Source organism: Balaenoptera physalus (genome assembly GCF_965194825.1).
Source record: "Balaenoptera physalus genome assembly, chromosome: 13".
NCBI lineage: Eukaryota > Metazoa > Chordata > Mammalia > Artiodactyla > Balaenopteridae > Balaenoptera > Balaenoptera physalus.
The window spans coordinates 83,642,596-83,658,412 of NC_138892.1; the positions used below are offsets into that span (position 1 = coordinate 83,642,596).

Below are 15,817 nucleotides of genomic sequence, written 5' to 3' on the forward strand. Positions count from 1 at the left end.
GAACGCATTGCGAGGGCCAGTCGGGCACCTGGTAGCGGGCTGGCTGCCCTGGTCATGGACTTGAGAGTCTGTCCTTCGAGGCTCATCAGTGGCAGCCCCACTCATTCACTGTCGTCCAGTTAGAACCTATGGCACCAATCTTGAAACCTTCAGCTTTGATTTTTTAAAAATTCTACTCAATGCCTCAAAAAAGAAAAGCAACTACACTTAGCAGACTTACAACACTTTAGCAAATCTATGCACTGTATTTTGAAGGTCTGTTTAGAGTCTATGCTAATAACTTGGTAATCATTTCCAGAGATTTCCAATGAGTTCTGAAGTGCTCTTATAACTATTAATAGTCTGTCAAGTGCAGTGAGAATAGCACTGTGAAGCAGCTTTAATAGAGTGATTATTGAATACCTTCACTTACACGAAGACCTGCATCACGAATAACTGTTACCATGGCATTAGCCTAATATTTTTTTAAAAGACGTTAGAACCATTTTGATAATCCCAAAGTCTATCTGATCTTCTCTAAGAAAGCAATCAAATTATTGTCGATTAAATATTGAATGTTTCTCTTAGTTGGTAGATCTATTTGGTTAAACTTTTGATATAATATAGTTTTTAAAAATTAGGCTATATGTCAGTGTGATTTTTATAATCCATGTGTTTGGTACATGCATTCCTATTTTATTGGACCCAGCGCAATCATACTATTTTGATTGCAGAAAAATCTTATTAGAGGTTATCGTCTTCCTCCCATGACAAATTGTTGAGTATTTAAGATGTGCTTAATGCCAAGACTTATTCAGAAACACAACTCTCAATCTCAGTAACTCTCCGATATTGGAGAGGAACATGAGCACTGCCTGTGATGGTTTGGTTTTCCTTGCTTTGTGGCTACTAGTGCTGAGTATTTTCTAGCCTAGTATCAAATGCCTTCTAGTATCAAATGCCTTCTGACTTACACTGAAAACAGAAAGGTTGAGAAGTTCCTAAAATTAAAAACAACTCCAAATACTTAGAAAAACAGAAGATATTTCAATTATATAGTCACTCGAGTGTTGGGAGAGAGTGAGGGATAATGCAGGCACTTCTCTATCTTTCTAATAATGTTATCTTTACCTCATCTTATTTGTGGGTCAGCAGTGGATTAACTGACCTAAGACCATTTTTTTTTTTTTCACCTGCAAAAACATACAGGTTACAAAAACTGAGTCAGAAGAAATACAGCCTAACTTTATTAAGGCTGTAAAAAAAAACAATTTTAAGAAAACATCAGAAGCCAGCAATGCTAGTTATATGCCACATGGCTGGTACCATGTGCTGTTATTGCTGTTGGTGTGTATGGAAAGGGTAACACCTGGAGGCTTCCCCAAGTTTGGTGAGTTAGCTGATCTTAGAAAATACTGGTTTCGTAGGTTTCTAAGAACACAAAGCAAAAGAAGTTGTAGTGTTCTGTAGATGGTCTGCCTCTACTATTTGTAGCTCCCCCATATTCTACTGTATCATCTTCTCGTTTCCTCCACTTTCACTTATGAAAAAATGGCAATAATTATATCTGTTCTAAATTTTCAGGTTATATGAGGACAAACAGGAATATTTACAACTACACTTACAGCTATTTGACAAAACAAAATGAGCCCACAAATCTAAGACATTCTTATTTTTAGTAAAACAACCAAGAAGGAAATATCTACAAAGGTAATAGTTGGTTTAACAATATCTTTTCTAATACAGCCAAACAGACCATATCTCATCCAGCCATTTCCCAGGTTTGAAGAGGAGATTAATGTAACAAATATGCACAGCCATTGGTTAAGTGATGTCCTTTTCAGGACCTAAAATCAGTTCATGCTCTTCTTTACCAAAGTTTGAGTTGCTGCTGCTGTTGTTTGTTCTTGATCAGTTTTTAAAATAGCGAATAAGTTATTCGCTATTATGGAAAAAAGACAGCATATAAACCAAAGAACATTTCTGAAATTAAAGCCAATGCCCTTCAGTGTACTCAAGATGTCTGAACCCATGGGTTCCAAATACTAAACTTGTACTTAAATAGCTTCAAAAGAAGCAAAAAGTTATTGAAGACTTCAGAAGGCTGTGTGTGTCACACACACACACACACACACACACACACAATTTCCTCTAAATATTACTTTTTTGGTTTGAAACTTATTTATTCAACCTCCTAATATCATTAATTTCATAATTTACATATTTACTGAATGAAATAGCAAGAGTAATATGTATTTTTCCTCCTAATTTTCTTATGCAATAAGCAGGGCAAGCTAGATATACCTAGAGGTATATTGGAAAAGGTGTCTGGGAGTAAATACTGGACACACTGCTTCATGGTAGCCTTTGCTCTCTTTTCTCTCTTCTGGATTATGTTCTTCCCTTGATTACCATGCCGTATGTTCTCGCCCATGTGTCTGTTTCCCCACTTTACAATGAGTCCAGGAGGGATTATGTTTTTTATGTTTTTTATCTCTGTGTCCAATCACCTTTCTGCCCCCAGGAACGAGCTACCTTATTCAGTAAATGTGTGTCCTCCCACAAGACAGTCTTGATTGGCCAATTTATGTGCTGGCAAAGGTTTGGGAAGCTGAGATGGATAATGATAGGACAGAATGGGTGAACTCAGAAGGAGGTGGGGCTGTAGGGAGACTGTGGGCAAGTAAGAGAGGCGATGTCTTTGCAGAGAATGAAGAAAAATTGGAAGTTAATGTCCGGCGGCAGTGGTGAAAAGTGCTGGGAAGCTGAAAGGTTAAAGGTTGACCAACTTCAATTTGGCAGAGATGGCTTCAGAATAAATTTAACACGCTTCAAAGTAAATTTGAACCCTTTACTGGGGAGAAGGGTATATCTGAGCCTAATGCTTGTGGTAACTTGGCCTCTGCATTACCCTATAGACTTTCAATGAGCACCTATTCTGGCTCCAATGACCTGATAACATGAACATTATTCAGTTTGTTTAAGAAACAATTTAACCCTGCTCTGATTCGCATTAAAGCCTGGTACACAGAAATGACAGTTTTTTTGTCAGCTGCTTAGATGCTATCTTAACGCTGTACAATCCTGACAGTAAAAGCACAAATGCTAAAACCAGCTTCTTCCTTTCCCCTAGAATAGATAAGCATTCTTAGTGTTAACAATGTGCTCTTCAGCATGAAGGCAAAACTACTTTCCAACATTTGACCTCTTTTTGTATTTCCCAAAGGGCCATTACCGAGGCTGCTGTGACCTCAATTTCCCTGCTTCTCACACGCTCTACCTGCAGCACATCTGCCATGGCTGACTGCAATTAGTGTTTGATCAAGAAACAACTTTTATGTTTCACCTGGCAGATCAGCTGTGTCTTCTGGTGGCCAAGTAGCTTAAAGTATGATTTTTAATAGGTACAAATCTATCAGGAACTTTGACTGGATTAAAGCATCTAGGAATTGAAAGACAACACAAAGTGAGGGCAGTGGGAAATTGATCATTTTCTTGTTGTCTAACTCCTGGTTCCTTTAAAAAAATGAGGACCACTGCAGTACTAAGAACAATGACAGAACCCCATGGGGTTACTGTTAATAAACATTTCCAAGGGAAATAGAAACCTAAAATTCTTGGAAACTAATTTTATTTTAACTACAGTTACTACAATTACAAAATAGAGATGAAATCAGAGAAAAATATTTTCTTAAAACACAGCAACCAAACCTGGATTTAGGTGCACTAATGTTTATTAGGAATAACTTTAATGCTATTTGTCATTCTAAAATTTAATGCTATTTGTTATTCAGAAAATTCCATCTGATATAGGAATTGTTGAAACAGTCATGAACAATGGTCTAGTTGGTGATGGGCTGCTGGGATTTATTCAAAGCATTATTCCAAACGTAACACACAGGTTTTATTCAAAGTTTAAGAAGAAAAAAAGTGCAATCTGAAACAGGGCTAAGATGTGGGCATATAGGTGTTTTATACAGAAGACTTCACATCCCCAAGTATCAGCTTGCTATGGAATTCTGTCATCTATTCTTGCTTTGTCTAAACAAACAAAGAAACAAGAACAAAAAATACCAGCTGGAGTGGTATGAACAGCAATCACCCAGTTCCATCAAAAAGTGTTCATTCATTCAGCAAATATTGGAGTTCCTACTATGTGCTGGCCCTGGGGAGCAAGAAGGAGCAAGAGATACTCTCCTCCTTTGAGAAGTTCATTGTCCACTGGGGAATACAGATGAATAACCAGACATTTAGAATGACCTGTGCTAAGCACACTGATGAAGATGAGCACTCTGGGAGCACCAGGAACGGCCACCTGAGCCCGTGGGCTCCGAGGGGGGAGCTTTGATGTCTGGAGAGGAACTCACCAGGGGAAGCAGAGGTGGAAGTAGTCTCTAGACACAGAACCACCTAAGCAAAGGCAGAGAGGTAAGAGAGAGAGGGGTGAGTACTTTCATGTGACTGCAGCACAAATGTAAGGGGAGGGCGGAGAGGGATGGGCTGGACAGATGGTCCTTAGTATAAAATTCTGAACAAATAAATTGTAGTAATGATGTTCTCCCTGTTTAAAAAAAAAAACACACCTTTATTTCCTTAATTGCATTCAAAATGAATTCTGTTGAGATAAAATATAATTTTATTCCTAGTTCTATTTGGCTATATATATATATGTTTAAAAATAGTTGTTCTCCTCTGAGAGCAGTACAAGACAGACAGACATAAATTTTGTACCCATGTCAATTACAGTTTGATCATCAATCATGTAGTCATTACCTGCCTTTACCAGTTGACATATAGTGGGGAGTATGGGAAGTGCCGAATGCCTGACTATAAATCAACTCCTCCTCTGGGAGGTGAGCTTATTCTTTGAAATGTGGGGTTTTTGAGCATCTGGACACAGTTTGGGAGGGAGGAAGTGGTATGGAATCTCTGGGTGAACTGAATCTCCATTTCCTAGCTCTTTTCTGTGGTGACCTCTCAGACATCCCTCCTCAAATCGTGCTAAGGTCTGTCAGGGGTTAGGGGGTTAACAGTGGAGTGAGCCTCTGGAATCTCAGTGGCAGGGTCGGGAATCAAAGGGGACTGTGCTCCTTTCCTGGGCTTGTCACATCCATAAACACCACATTTACCCAGAGACAATGCTGTAAGGGGGTGGGTAAATGACAAACAAATCAATTCCATCCTGAAAACAGGCCAAGGCTTTAGACATCGACTTTCCTGCACTGACTTTGGCATCAGTGTCTTTTCTCCAACTATCCTGACAAACTTTGGACTCTGAAAAGTTCCTTTGCACCAATTAAGCAAATCATCATTTATTAGCAACTTAAGCAACCTCTGGCTGCTTTAGATGACTTTCATTTTTCTTTGTCCTGGATATTTTTAAATGACGGGTAAAAATATATATTATCAGAGCTGTATGAGATAAAAATGTTTGCCCTGAAGGGAATAAACTCTTGATTTAGCTAAAGCTTCATTTTAAAGAGTATATCTTAAATAGAAGATACAGTATTATAAGAAATTAAAATATGACAAATTCACCAGGAAACGGTCTATTTTTCTCTGCTATAATACTTTTTATGCAGAGTCTTTTTAAAAAACAAACAAAACAAGGTAAACTTGGTAAATGGAACAGAAGAATGAAGAGGCAGAATGAAAAGCATACTTATTCTGAAACCAGGGCCATGTCCTGAAAAGAAAGTGGTTCCTGTTAGTTGCCAAAAAGAGAAAAATGCTAGATCTCTGTCTCTCATGCATAACAGTACAGTAAGAAAAGTGCATCTCAGCTGAATAGAGCAAGAGACCAACACTTTCTGCCAGATTTGGAAGAAATTTCTCTTCTCTATTAGTTCTTCTTTATTAACCTTTTGATTAACTGCTATTAAACACTCCCTAGCACTGTAATAATTGCTTTATATAACTCACTTTATCAACACAACTATAAGGACAGGGAATATTATTAGCCCCATTTTACAAATGAAGGAACTAAGGCTCAGAGAGGCCAAAGAACTTGCCCAAGGTCACACAGCTAGTAAGTTGCAGTACCTCTGCCAGTCTGATGCCAAACCTTTCTTCTGAACGTTTATACTATGTATGATACTTCCCTTATCTAGTAACAATGCTGAGTTCATTGAGAATTGAGAAACCACTTCCATGTAAAGTACTCTCAAGTACTTCATGCAATCCTAAACTACTCAATACAACTTTTCTGTAGGACTTTTCTACCCCTATCCCCGCTCCATCACCAAGCACTATATTCTCCACCGGGGATGGAGGGAATAGCAAGGACAGGGAGTTAAAGCTGGCACCTTTTCGAAGCATTTTGCTCCAAGAGTGTCTCACTTTGTTACCTTATAAATGAACGACTAAAAAGAGCCAAAGAGAACAGTCTGCCCACCCTTCACCCCCTCATTTAACCCAACTTACTCCATGGAGTCGATGATTTTTTTTGGCTCCACAGGGCATGGATAGATGACTTCATCAATGTGCTTCAGGTTACAATTTGAAAAGGCAGTAGAGATGTGTATGAAGGCTTCCAAGTTTGGCATCTGACTGGCCATGAGCAAGAGCTGCTGGGTGGCAGTGACATTAAGCTGCACGGCATGTCTGGAGAAGATTAGACAGAAGGAAATGCAGTGAGGCAACTCACATCCCGTTTTGCTGGAACTGCACCCACTCCAATAACTGGCATATCCATCTGATTTTTGTGGCTGCATCAAAGGACCAGGAAGAAAAGTACTGGTCATGGCCGCAAAGTTATGTGATACTTGGAATGCGTAATATGTTGATGATGTTTTCTGCGCACATAAATCCTATGGTGCATATTGCATTTAGAGGTCACGTGGTTCTAAATCAACCAGAAGGAAAAAAATCGCAATCCTCTGAATTTATAAAGGGGCTTCTTAAGCAGCCATTAAAAGAATAAAAAACATAAATTAGGCATCTAATTTAAATTAGAAAATTCAAATAAATTGGAGGAAAGCAACAGTGAATATAGAATGAGAAATATGTTTCTATTGCAAAGGTACAGGTCAGACATAAATAATGACGTCAATAGAGAACAGATGTGGTTGCCAAGGGGGAGAGGGGTGGGGGAGGGACAGATTGGGAGTTGCGATTAGCAGATGCAAGCTATTATATACAGGATGGATAAACAACAAGGTCCTATTGTAGAGCACAGGGAACTATATTCAATATCTTGTGATAAACCATAATGGAAAAGAATATAAAAACGAACGTATATATATGTATAACTGAATCACTTTGCTATACAGCAGAAATTAGCACAACATTGTAAATCAAGTTTACTTCAATAAAAAAAACTGATGTCAAAATCCTGAATTTTACCTAATAGAATACAAAGCTATATAAACATGTGATGACAATGAAATAGTTCTTTCTAGAAATACATGTTTCATACAAAATCAGGAAACCTATTAATCTAACTCAAAAAGAGAAAAAAAATACATCATCATGTATATATATATATTTTTTTGGAAAGTTTAAAAATGACATTCAATATCCATTTCCAATTCAATTTTTATAAATTCACTAAAAGAGGAAGAAAATGATTTAAAAATGTATATTTTAATTTGCTAGCCTGTGTCATGCTTAATGGTGAAAAGTAAGGAGCACTGATTTTAAAGTCGGGCCAAGAAGAATGCCAACAATCACTACTGCTTAACACTGCTCTGAAGTTCCAGCCTTATAATTAGAGAGGAAAATAAAATTAATTAATAAGTACAAACACTGAAAAGGCAATCCAGAAATGACTATCAGATTATATAATTGTATATCTGGAAAACAAACAGGAGCAGCTGAAAAAACTGGAATGAACAATAACATAATTCAGTAAGGTGTCCACTTATAAAAGTTATATAAAAAATCACTAGCTTTCCTATATAGAAACAAAAATTAGAGACTATAATGGAAGAAAGACACATATTCAAAAAAGAACATTTAAAACATATATCAAATTAATAATAAATGAATAGACTTTATATGAAGAAAATGATAAAACTTCATTAAGGTTCATAACAGAAAAACTGAATAAACAGAGACATATATTGTTCTTGGATAGGAAGAGTCAATGTTTTAAATATGTGGTTTTTTTAAATCAATCTGCATATTCAAGGTAATCTCGATCAAACTCCCAACCCTTGAAAAAACTTGGCAAATTTATTCTAAGTTTAATCAAGAGGTGAGAATAGTCAGGAAAATTCTATAAAAAGAGAAAAATGTGTGTATAGTTGCTTAATAAAATAAGAATCGTAGTCATTAAAGTACTGTGGTACTGGAAGACAAAGCCTAATTAATGGAATAAAAGAGTTCAGAAATAGGAATTTAATATCCTATGAGAGTTTCCTTTCAAACAAAAAGTGAAAAGAAATCATTTAATAAATGTTGTTTAAAGAATAACCACCTTTTGGTAATAAAAAAATACTGTACATTCACACCTACATCGCTCTTCTTTTTATGGAATTTTCCTGACTATTATTCTTTATAGCTAAATAAATTTTAAATGGGTCAAAGATTTAAGTGTAAAAATAAAACAATAAAAATACTGGAAGAAATTATGAAAAACTGTGTAAATAATAAAATAGAGCTGAGGACAAATGATAAACTGTTAAAATATTTTGAGCCTTATAAAAGACAAAGAGTTAATATGCTAAATCTTCCAAGAAGTCCTAAAACTGACAAGAAAAAAATGTTTCAAGAGAAAAATAGGTGAAGAACATAAACAGGCATTTCACAAAAGAATAAAATGCCAATCAGCATGTAAACATCTTCAACCTTTCTGATTAGCAAAGAAACAGAAATCAAAATATGCAATGCTATTTGCATTATAATATTGACAATGATAAAAAGAATTAAAGAATTATAATATGGTACTGTTGTGGGTGTTAGAAATGAGCATTCATATGCACAAGAACAGCGTAAATTAATACCACCTTTTTGGGAAACAACTTAGCATTATGTAACAAAATATAAACTGTTCATAACCTGGACACATCTAGTATGTGTCTAACAATTCTACTTCTGGGAATTTACCCAAAGGGAAAAAAATGTATTCTACACAGATGTTCACTGCAGAGCTGTTTGTAATAGTGAAAAGCTAGAACACTCTAAAAAACATCCATCAATACAGAACTGGTTGAGTATATTGTATACATGTACAATGGAATGTCATGTAGTCGTTACAAATTATAATAGAATATCAATTGACAAGGAAAGATATCCAAAAATAAAATTGAACAGGTTGCAAAAACCATAATTCTCAATGTGATGCCATTTTTTTTGGTGAAACTGAACATAAATCTATTCTATTATGGATGTACAAAGAAAAGCTGAGGGACTTCTCTGGTGGTGCAGTGGTTAAGAATCTGCCTGCCATACAGGGGACAAGGGTTTGATCCCTGGTCCAGGAAGATCCCACATGCTGCGGAGCAACTAAGCCCGTGAGCCACAACTACTGAGCCTGCGCTCTAAAGCCCGCAAGCCACAACTACTGAGGCCCGCGCACCTAGAGGCCGTGCTCCGCAACAAGAGAAGCCACCACAATAAGAAGCCTGCTCGTCGCAACAAAGAGTAGCCCCTGCTCGCCGCAACTAGAGAAAGCCCGTGCGCAGCAACAAAGACCCAACACAGCCAAAAATAAATAAATAAATATATTTTTTAAAAAAAGAAGCTGAAATGGATGGTCTTCACAATATTAAATGGTTAACTCTGGATGGTAAGATTTTGGAGAAGTTTTACTCCTTTGTATTTTTTTTTTTCATTGAGAATATCTCTTTTTTTTAAAAAAAGAAACCATAGGGACTTCCCTGGTGGTCCAGTGGTAAAGAATTTGCCTTCCAATTCAGGGGACATGGGTTCGATCCCTGGTCTGGGAACTAAGATCCCACATGTTGCCGGGCAACTAAGCCCGTGTGCCACAGCTTCTGAGCCCATGCACTCTGGAGCCCGCGTGCCACAACTAGAGAGAAAACCCGCATGCCACAACTAGAGAAGAGAAATCCCATACACCACAACTAGAGAGAAGCCCTCGTGCCGCAACAAAGAGCCCGTGAGCTGCAACTAAGACCCGACGCAGCCAAGAATAAAAATAAATAAATAAATATTAATAAAATAAAATAAAATGGAAATCATAGCGAAACTTACACACATACGCGTGCACACACATGTATAATACAAGTCATGAGAGGGGAATGGGGATGTACCTCAGGTGGTCATCAAAGCGCACAGTAGCCGCACAGTGGAAGATGATGTTTGTGTAGGAAAGAAGCTCCTGCATGTCCTCCTTGCTGATGGCAAAGTCATTCTGATTGAGATCTGCAGAAATAGCTCGGATCTTCTCATGCACATTTGGACAAACTTCTTTGACTTTTTCAAACAGCTAAAATATAAATATAAATCATCAAAGATCATCATCACCATCACACTGTTCTTATTTTCACTGACTTGTTTCATTATAATTCTCAAAAACTGGTTTTAGTTGTAATAATATGACTCAACCATTTGCTGTATTGCATGCAGTTCAAGGTCAGTTTAGTATAATTCCTGCTCCTCTTAATTTGATAAAATTTGAAAAAGTCAGTTCCAATAACCAGTAAGGAGTGTATTTTGGACTTTTCCTGCAGGGTGAAGGAGGGGTAGTAAGTCATCCGTATCCTGTGCCATCCTCTCTTCCCATCCAGGGCAGCTTCAGGTTTATACATGATGATTGTTTCCATTTCTGCCTGGGAAATATTGTTTTCAGTGCAAAATTACCAGCCTTTACACAGCCTTGACAAATTACGAGCAAAATCACCAGCCTTTAAGAAGGTCTCATGAGCACAGGTTCAAAACAACTTGGTTAATTGTACCAGATTAACAAGATGTCTTAGAAGCACAAAGATAATTAGAAAAAAACAAATTAAAACTTGTAATGGGTAAAACAAAAATTTTATATAATCTCATTCTAATATAAATGGCAGTTATTGTCTAGTAAGAGGATTACATGAGCTCATATACTTTTTATAAGATTTTAATTGATTTTTTAATGTTCTAAATTATCTATACAGGGAAAAGGAAAGAGCACTGGAAGTTTTAGCTTTTATTACAATTATTCAGATGAAACAGAGTCTCTACGTTCCCCTCCACACAGAAGTTCTCAGATTAAATTTGTATTTTCCATTTTCTCAGAAAATAACAATTTTAATGAAATGATCTTGGTTCCAACCTACTTTGATAAAATAAAATTTTATCGTAGTACTGGTATGGTACGTTAACAGTGAGGATGAGAAAAGTAAGGTTAAATGTTTAGAAAGGTTAAGAGCAGAGAAAATTAGTCCACGTTTTTAATAGTAATATAGTAGTGGAGACGAACAATCCTTTTCTCCCTTTTAACCCCAAAAGAATGTTTTCATCTGTTGCTTGATCCTGAGCAGAAGGCTTCTCCTCCCCATGAGAGAGCTACCCGAGGCTTTTCTGTCGGGTAATAAGAAGTTGATCTCAGGTATTCAGAGAAATCATGTCTCATTTGTATCAGGCAAGACCATGTTCAGAGGAACATGGAAATTTAATGAAGCCAACTAGGGAAGGGAATAAAATCCATGTACTGACCTGACAAGATAATATACTTCTACGATTTTCCTGCACTATAAGATCGGCCTTTTTAATAAGTGTTACTATAATTCTGAAAATAATTCAGAAGTTAGGTCAATCCTCAATGCTTTTTTGACATCTGGGATTGAAAAGTATCTGAGGGACATTCTCAAAAAAGGTTATTCTGGTTCTTTCAGAAAGACATTTAATAGCTTTCCAGGCATAATGGATCATAAGCATGCTAGTATTTGCTTTCCCCAGTCAAATGTTTTCCTTTGTAGTTTGTGTTACACAGGTAGGATATTTTTGGATAAATTTATGTAACATTTGTACAATTACCCCCCTTTTTAATAACTGCATTTGTAGAAGGCTCTTTTTTGAGTCATGATAGATTTTATTCACAAGAACTCTGTTTAAGGTTCTGTGGAGTCTGACTTTGGCCTGTGATGACTTCTGGCTGCTTGAGAGCAAGACGTGGAAAATGATGTGTGTCCACCCTTCTGGCAATGGGGCTGCTCACAGATGATGTAAGCTGCCATACACAGGTTTTCTGTTGCCTTTGGTTTTTATGACTTTAAAAGGCAGAGGATAGGGGTGCCGCGCGGGGGGGGCGGGCGGCGCGGAGGAGGCGGCGGTGGCCATGGCCGAGGCGTCACCGCACCCCGGACGTAAAAAAAAAAAAAAAAAAAAAAAGGCAGAGGATATTGTTATACTGTATTGTACTTTCAGACCACCTGTGCAATGTTGAACGGCACCAAGATACATTTACAGCATTACTATTTTAGGAGATAATTACTATTTTGGGAAATAATGTCCCAATCTACATCCTATTTATGGATTTATATTTTCAAATGAGAGGGGATATCTGAGTAAACACAGTATAATTTAAAAAGAAGTTTAAGTTTTCTGATCTAGTTGGTATTGATTACAATCAGCTGAAATAAATAAATGAATTGGCTGCATCAACTCAAACCACAGTGCTAAATTAGGGTCTCATTGTACTATATTAGCCAGGCCTAATAATATGACTTGCTTTGTCTGGAATCTCAGCCTACAGCTGTAGCTTCTAACAAAATAATACTCCTTAAATGTTGGTACATCCTAAATAGAGTGCTAGAGATTACAGCAAACTGCCATGTAACAGGTCAGTGCCTTTCAAAGTGTTATCCCCCAAGTGAACTGCATTGAAATCACTAGTATGGAAGAAGAACCAACGCAGCCATAAATAAATAAATAAATAAATAAATAAATAAATAAAAGAGAAATCACTAGTATGCATCTTAAATATGTATATTCCTGGACCCCATTCCATAATCACCAAGTAAGAAATCACTGGGGCATGCCCAGGAGTTTGCATTTCACATCGTTTCATAGTTGATTTTAACTGAACCCAAGATGAGAACTTCTCTAGTTGGATTGTTAAATAACTGATGAACAATTGTGTATGACTCATTTCCCTTTTTAACTGCCCAGGGCAGTTACAAGACATCAGTGGTTTTCAAACTGTGTTGGTATAAGAAAAATCTAGGGACCAATTAAAAATGATGTCCTTACTCCACCCTCAGAGATCTTGACTCAGATCTAGGGACCAATTAAAAAGATGTCCTTACTCCACGCTCAGAGATCTTGACTCAGTAGTTTTGATATGTAACCCAAGAGTTGTATTTCTTAACCATCTCCACAGATAGGTCTGATGGTCCAGGTCCATACTTAGAGAAACAGTGACTTCAAAAATTCATGTCCATTTTAAAATTCTGGGCTTAAATTTCACCCTCTGGCTTGTAAACTCCTTGATTCTCTTATATCTCTTTATGCTTGACAGCACCCAGTTCATTGAAACGACTCAAATTTTGCTTGTTAAATTGAAATTAATTACTGTAAGAATACTAATAGAACCATAAATGGGAGCTTGATTCCTGAAATTGGTTACCAGCTCTTTTGTATTGGTGGGATAAAAGACAGCAAGTAACTACTGCTAAAAGAAGACACAAAGTGTTCCCTTGAGTCCTCTGTATTAACTGCCAAGGTGTGGGGGGGCATGGAAAGGCTCAGAGCAGACCCTTTTCTTTTGTAATAATGACAAGACTAAACGACAGATGAAATGATGCAAATGGATCCTCAATAGATACCAGCCCTTCTGAAAGTTGTTTTTTTTTTTTTGGATAAGACATTTATTAAAGGCAAGAAAAAATACGTGGAATAAAAATGAGTTAAGAAAAAATAAAATTTCAAAAATTTCAGTGAAGGCCCACCAATAAAGAACTTAATATAATTATTTTAGATTCTAAGAGTTTATCATCTTCCTTCTCATATATTATTTAATGGCATAGGACTGAGATGGTAAAGCGTTGAATAACTACTTGCTATTTTTGAACACTCAAGACTGCTGCTTTTCCATTTTAGGAAACCATGTTCTTGACAGGAGGAAGACACATTTCTGTGGTCACTGAAAGATAACAGCTGTGAGGTGATCTAAGCATTTCAAACTGATAACAAAGCAATACATTTTTCTTGGAAAGTTTAGGAGTGTTCCATTAATTTGACATTATACAGGCAAGTATTTCTCTCTCTTTCAATTTATTTTTTAAACATGAGAGACTATTATGGCAATAGTTACTTATAGCTCAGAGGCAAGAGAGAAACTTTGAAAATCCTAAGTAAGAATATTGACAGAAAGAGAACTTTTTGGATTCAATAAACTCCTTAGGTATGACTTCTGTGGCCAGAGACTAAGACTGCATTTTTATTAGAAGCAGGAATTGGGCAAGGAGTGGAGGGCATGACATTTATATAATGCTTTTGAAACAATGTTCAGGCCGTGCACTTGGACTTCTACAGTCAATTTGTTATCCACATGACCTAACTTGTGAGGCATCTAGGAGTCACTACCTCCTGAAGACTATTAAATGTAATCATTCCTTTCTAATCATGAGAGTCTTTGATCTTTATTCAGTCTACTGATTCCCTCTCTTCAAATATAATTATATTATTTAGTCACAATAACCCACCAAAATTTGCTTAGTATTTTTATTTTGTGAAAAAAAAAGTTAGGTCCCTTAAACTAAAGTGCAATCTCTATGGAATATTTGGCATCCCAATGAAAAAGAGAGCCTGTAACATTTATCATAGAAATTTTAGAGTGCTGAGTGAAAGCAAATCAACGAATTTTGCAAGTTAGCTCTTGAACAAGAAAGACATTAAGAAAGGCTATATATAATCTAAGTTGAGAACAATTAAATACAAATAAGTGCATGTAAATTAAGGCAAAAAACCATCATACCTAATGTAAAGATTCACAAAATTCACAAAACGTTAGGATTTTGCTAGTTCACTACTAACTTCCGTAAGATATGAAGGATTAACCTAGAAGTTCTTACTGCTTTAGTGAGGACCACTCTATAGGACCATAAAGCAGTCTGGTGTAGTACTAGATTGTCAAATTTTTGCATACAGTAGGGTTGCTTGAGAAGTTGTTTAAAAAGATAAAAAACCCAAAAAACCCAGATGTACTGACCCTAGAGATTCTGACTGAGTTCTGAGTTGAAGCTTGGGCACCTGGAGTTTGTACAAGCTCTATAATGAGTCTGATACACACTGAAGGTGTGAACCATTGGTGTATTAGAAAGATCCCAGGCTCTTTGGAGTCAGGAAGGCTAGGGTTTGAATCATAGTTCTGCCATTTATTAACTGTGTGACTGGGGTAAGTTACTCACCTCACGGGGCCTCCGTATCTTTATCTGCATATTTATCTAAAATGTCAGTCAAAAGACTGTCTCATTCTGTGATCTCAGAGAACTAATAATTCAGCATATATTCTGCTATTCTTTTTTATTTCTACTTTTTTTCCCTCCAGTTTTATTGAGAAATAATTGGAATACATGATTGTATAAGCTTAAGAGGTACAGCATGATGGTTTGATTTACATATATTGTGAAATGATTACCACAATAGGTTCAGCTAACATCCATCTTCTCATATAGATACAATAAAAAGAAAAGAATGAAAAAAAGGAAAAAATGTTCTCCTTGTGATGAGAACCCTTAGGAATTACTCTATTAACAACTTTCCTGTATATTATACATATTCTGCTATTCTTGAAAACAATTTTGCATTTAACAAAATTATAGTTCACTTTACATAAGAATCTATAATAAATGCTAGAGGTGACACAGTTCATCATCTTGTTAATGCTCTGTTCCCATGCCAAAGGCCTGTTTCACAGAGTTCTTTGAGAATAAGTACCTGGTTAGAGGAA

At 36.5% G+C, this 15,817-nt stretch overlaps 1 protein-coding gene across 6 annotated transcripts in view; it reads right to left on the bottom strand.

The window, feature by feature from the left end:
* FAR2 (fatty acyl-CoA reductase 2) overlaps positions 1-15,817 on the bottom strand; it is a 167,595-nt gene that overhangs the window by 17,807 nt on the left and 133,971 nt on the right. For all 6 annotated transcript variants that reach the window (XM_082419804.1, XM_082419803.1, XM_082419805.1 and 3 more), the window contains 2 exons: positions 10,197-10,372; positions 6,403-6,582 (listed from right to left, as the gene is read on the bottom strand). In XM_082419804.1, coding sequence (XP_082275930.1) covers positions 6,403-6,582; positions 10,197-10,372 — 356 coding nt within the window. The remainder of the gene's footprint in view (positions 1-6,402; positions 6,583-10,196; positions 10,373-15,817) is intronic.